Below are 4,275 nucleotides of genomic sequence, written 5' to 3' on the forward strand. Positions count from 1 at the left end.
CTACAAGACCTGGAACTTCCAGGAGTTCTGGTCCTTGTAGTCCAGGCAATCAGCCGTGTTGAAGTTGAGCTTCCAGGATGCTGCTTGGTCTTTGTAGTCCAGGCAGTCGACCGCTCCGAAGCCCAGCGAGGCAGCCGTGTAGCCTTGCGAGGACAGTGAGGCCGGCGACTGGCTGAGCCCACCCATGGAGGAAGCTGTGATGGGGCTGAGGGCACCCCCAGTGGCTGACAGCTGCGGGTGCATAGGGGACAGGTAGGAGCTGCAGTCCAGGCCCGTGAAGTACGAGGATGAGCCCCCGTAGCTCTGGGAGTAGGCAGGGGCCTGGGTGTAGGTCATGGGGTAGCCTGTGGAGCGCTGCATGCAGTTGGTGGAAGAGGCCGACAGCGGGTCAGGCAGGGGGGAGATGGACGCAGGGCTCCAGATGGACACGGTGGCACTGGCGCTGCTGGAGCTGGGGGTGATGGCAGTGCCGGGGATCGGGGGCGCCGGACTGTAGGACCCGTTAGTGTTGGCATTGGGCTCAGCAGAGGCCTCACGGGCTGGGGAGGCCTTCTTCTTGGGTGGGCGGGGTTTAGACTGGCCCGTGCTCTGCTGCTGCTGCTGGCGACACTTGGCCCGACGGTTCTTAAACCATACCTAGCAGGCAAATGGGCAGGGGTTACTCCTCAAACTTTCAAGCATTGTGATGACAATATACTGTTTATCTTCTAATTGTGTCCAGCAAAGGAGTTAATCATGACCAGAAAAGTCTTAACGTTCTTTAAAATCTAAACATAGTAATTATTGTGTATTGCTTGTCACCTGAACTCTAGACTCAGGCAGGTTGATCTTGAGGGCCACCTCCTCGCGCATGAATATATCCGGGTAGCGCGTTTTGGCAAACAGAGCCTCGAGGATGTCCAGCTGCGCTCGAGTGAATGTGGTGCGCTCCCGACGCTGCTTTCGCGGGGTGTCTGAAACAGAGAAAACACACGTTAATTATGACTATATGACGTGAGTGAGCCCGGTGAGACATTTTCCTTCCCGTATGTAAAACACCAGACGTTAAAAAAAAAGTTTTTAAGAAAAAGATATTAAGTCAAACGCGTTCGTTTTTGAAACACAATTTAAAAATTAAACTAGTTTCAAATGTTAACCAGACAATTATTTCAGCGACTTACTGTGTAATGCGGTGTGGAATTAATAAAGTCACAATTCTAAACCTGATGAGCTAAAAAATAACAAGTTAAAATAGACCTCCCAAAATATCAACCAACGAAAAAAAAAACTAAAAAATATTCCATTAGTGTAGGCGGATTATTCCAGTAGATAGGCTACTGTAATATCTACATTGATCTCTCTGTCAATGAACTGAGTGTATTGACAATACATCACGCATTCAAATAGTGCGTGTATGCTGTGAGAATTTGAGCGTGGCTCACAAAATAAATTATAGCACTTTTCGGAGTTAAAAAACCAAACATAATAGTTGTCAATAGTTACCCTGTTATTACTCTGTTTTTGAAATGTCAATATTCAAGAGTTGAGATTTATCATCCACAGAGCTGACCACACAGTCCTTATGTTATTCTTTAGGCTTAGCATAGACCAACTTAACTTAAACAACAAAAGACGGACTTGTGCGCACGAGGGCATTCCTTGAACAATGCGCTTTATTGTCCTTTATTCCTTAATCCTCGGAATTTATAGGTCAGAAAAGCGCATGATCAGGCCTCTGAGAAAGCATGTAGACATTGTATTTAACATTTTAATTGTAATGCTGACCGTTAAAACGAATTCAGTAAATACAGGACCGTTTGGTGGTTCCGTTGCGCATCGCTCCATTTACGCACTGGTTGCGCGTGAGAAGTGACAGACGCTTGAAATTCTCTTTGAATTCTCTTTGAATATTGGTTTCTTCAGTAAAATAAGCTTTTACTGACTTTTAATGCCATAAGATATCTAAAATTCACACAACTATGGTTACTTACTTGGATATCCAACGGCGGAGTGTAGAAGGTCCATGCCCGGGCCGGAGAGCGTTAACCCGTTCACGGCGTAATGTGGTTGCTTAATGTAGGACATCATGCCTGCACCGGCTTTAAACCGCTCCCTCACTCTCTCTCTCTCTCCTAGTCTCACGCCGTGGGACTGGCCTTCCTGCTACTCTCTGGGGGGGTGTCTCTCTCTCACTCTCCGCCTCTTTCAACCCCTCTCTATCTCTCTTGCTGGTTTTTAGGCTTTATATCTCTCGGTTGTTTCTCTTTTTCTTTTGTCTCGCCCACTGTAGAAGTACTTGACTTGGTTTAGGGCTAGACTGGCACCGGATTACAAGGCCCTGCACTCCTCAAATCACACCTGTGGCTCGAGGCGTTTCAAGCACAGGTGTCCAGCAGTTTTTGCGATGCCTGTCAGTGAATATTCTGTTTCTTTTTAAGACACACACAGGTACTCAAAACCAACCACACACTAAACAGAATGTGGTAAAATTACAGTTTGAATGTTTTCTATCCAAAACGTGCGCTTTAGAAGCACGCACTGGTATCAATAAATAAATAGTTTAGACGAGCTTCGTTCTGTTTCCTCCCGGTTAAGTCTACGGCTCCCTGAACTTAAGTCTGGAGCCTGTCTTTCGAAGTGTAATAGCCGACGAGACGTCTCCTTTGAGCAGCGATAAGCTGGGGCGAGAAGGCAGAACTGAGAGAACCAAGAAAGAGGTTGGCTAATTAGACCCAAGTTCTTACCAAGTAGATACTCTGACCCCTCCCTTCTCTCTCTCTCTCTCTCTCTCTCTCTCTCTCTCTCTCTCTCTCTCTCTCTCTCTCTCTCTCTCTCTCTCTCTCTCTCTCTCTCTCTCTCTCTCTAACTCTCTCTCTCCCTTCCCCTCCCTCTTTAACTACACTCACACACCCACACACACACACACACACACACACACACACACACAAAGTAGAGTTGTTGGCTTAATGCATTTTGCTAGTTTTTGTTCTGGCATTCTTGTCTTTCAAACAGAAATGAAAAGTATTGGCCTGTGCAAAAATAGTTCGAAAATAAGTTTAGTAACTCCATTTTAGTTTAGTGTTTATCTTGTCATTCTAATTTAGTTCATTCAAAGAAGTCACTTGATGAGGTTGAAATAGTTTAGACATTTACTATTATATTACTATTAGAACAAAGCATTTTTAAGAAAACTCAAATATATTGACAGTAAACAAATATAGAGAGACATCAGGCATGGAGACAGGGATGAGAGGGCTCTCCTGAGCCCTACAGGCCGGTGGGACATGCTTGATAACCATCGCAACACAACCCCCGTGTCGAATCTCTTGTCTTTTTCGGGTCAGCAAAACGAATTTCATTAATTTTACACTGTTGTTAGAATACAGAACTAATTGGACGCTGAAGTCGGTTAGAGGAAGTGAAATAGATGGAAGGATGGAGAGATGGGGGATGGGGGTGGGGGGTCGAGTGGGGTACAGACCGGATTAGAGACACACAAAGACTGCGTTGTTCTGTATCAAATCCTCCCGGCTGATCCCCAGCATGCTGCCTTCTCATACCGTTCATTCACCATTGAGTAATAATAATAACAACAACAATATCAATAAAAATGATGATACAATTAATGTACAACAAAAATAAAAATAAAACATTAAATAATAATGATCTTACAATAATAGAATATAAATCCCATGTAGGCCTCTATCGTCTATCAATTATCAACCTTTGACTTGAGGGTTAAAGTTTTCCATCTAAATAAACAATGTTCATGTTCTATAGTAATGTCTGAAGAGTAGCCGATAGCCTAAAGGCTCTTTTTTTTTTTTTTAACCTCATTCTGAACTCTTCCTAAAACTCAATCTTATGTACATTTTTTGTGCTTCTGTTAGTTCAGATCTTGATATGAATCTAAAAAAGACAGGCTAGTGTTTTGGGCTTGGCTTTTTGGTTTAAAAAATACACAGGGGAAAAAACGTTCCCTCAAAAGTGACTTTAAAGTTTGAGGTCGCCTACAATCACAGAATGTCTTCTCAACTCAATGGGACAAAAGACAAATATTCGGTGGTGTTTTTCCTTTGCCAAAGCAGAGAAACCGTCGCAATTAAGAGTTTTCTTAATTGTTCTGTGAAGTTCCTGTGGATGCAGCAAGCGACTGTCCACTCAGTGATTGTTGGCCTGTGTCTCTGTCTTCCCCGAGGCCAGACAATTTCACTGTGTCCAAAGCCGATTCTCTGCGGCTGTTAATTGAATCGGATTTCTTATAGTTTAAAATCCACACAGACCCATGTACGTACG

General features: G+C 44.0%; 1 protein-coding gene across 1 annotated transcript; it reads right to left on the reverse strand.

The window, feature by feature from the left end:
- Positions 1–2,067, reverse strand: otx5 (orthodenticle homolog 5). Its single transcript, XM_084674145.1, has 3 exons — positions 1,971–2,067; positions 802–953; positions 1–636 (listed from the first exon to the last, which is right to left on the reverse strand). Exons 1-3 carry the CDS (start codon positions 2,065–2,067, stop codon positions 1–3), a joined length of 885 nt encoding a protein of 294 aa, XP_084530271.1.
- Positions 2,068–4,275: the final 2,208 nt, after the last annotated feature.

Source organism: Hypomesus nipponensis, chromosome 15 (assembly GCF_054491055.1).
Source record: "Hypomesus nipponensis isolate SF chromosome 15, ASM5449105v1, whole genome shotgun sequence".
In the NCBI taxonomy this organism is placed as follows: domain Eukaryota; kingdom Metazoa; phylum Chordata; class Actinopteri; order Osmeriformes; family Osmeridae; genus Hypomesus; species Hypomesus nipponensis.

Coding starts and splice junctions, on each gene's coding strand:
- otx5 (XM_084674145.1), bottom strand. CDS start 2,067: ATGATGTCCTACATTAAGCAACCACATTACGCCGTGAACGGGTTAACG. Junction 954..1,970: donor CTCCGCCGTTGGATATCCAA/GTAAGTAACCAT, acceptor TCTCTGTTTCAG/ACACCCCGCGAAAGCAGCGT. Junction 637..801: donor TGCCTGAGTCTAGAGTTCAG/GTGACAAGCAAT, acceptor TTTGCCTGCTAG/GTATGGTTTAAGAACCGTCG.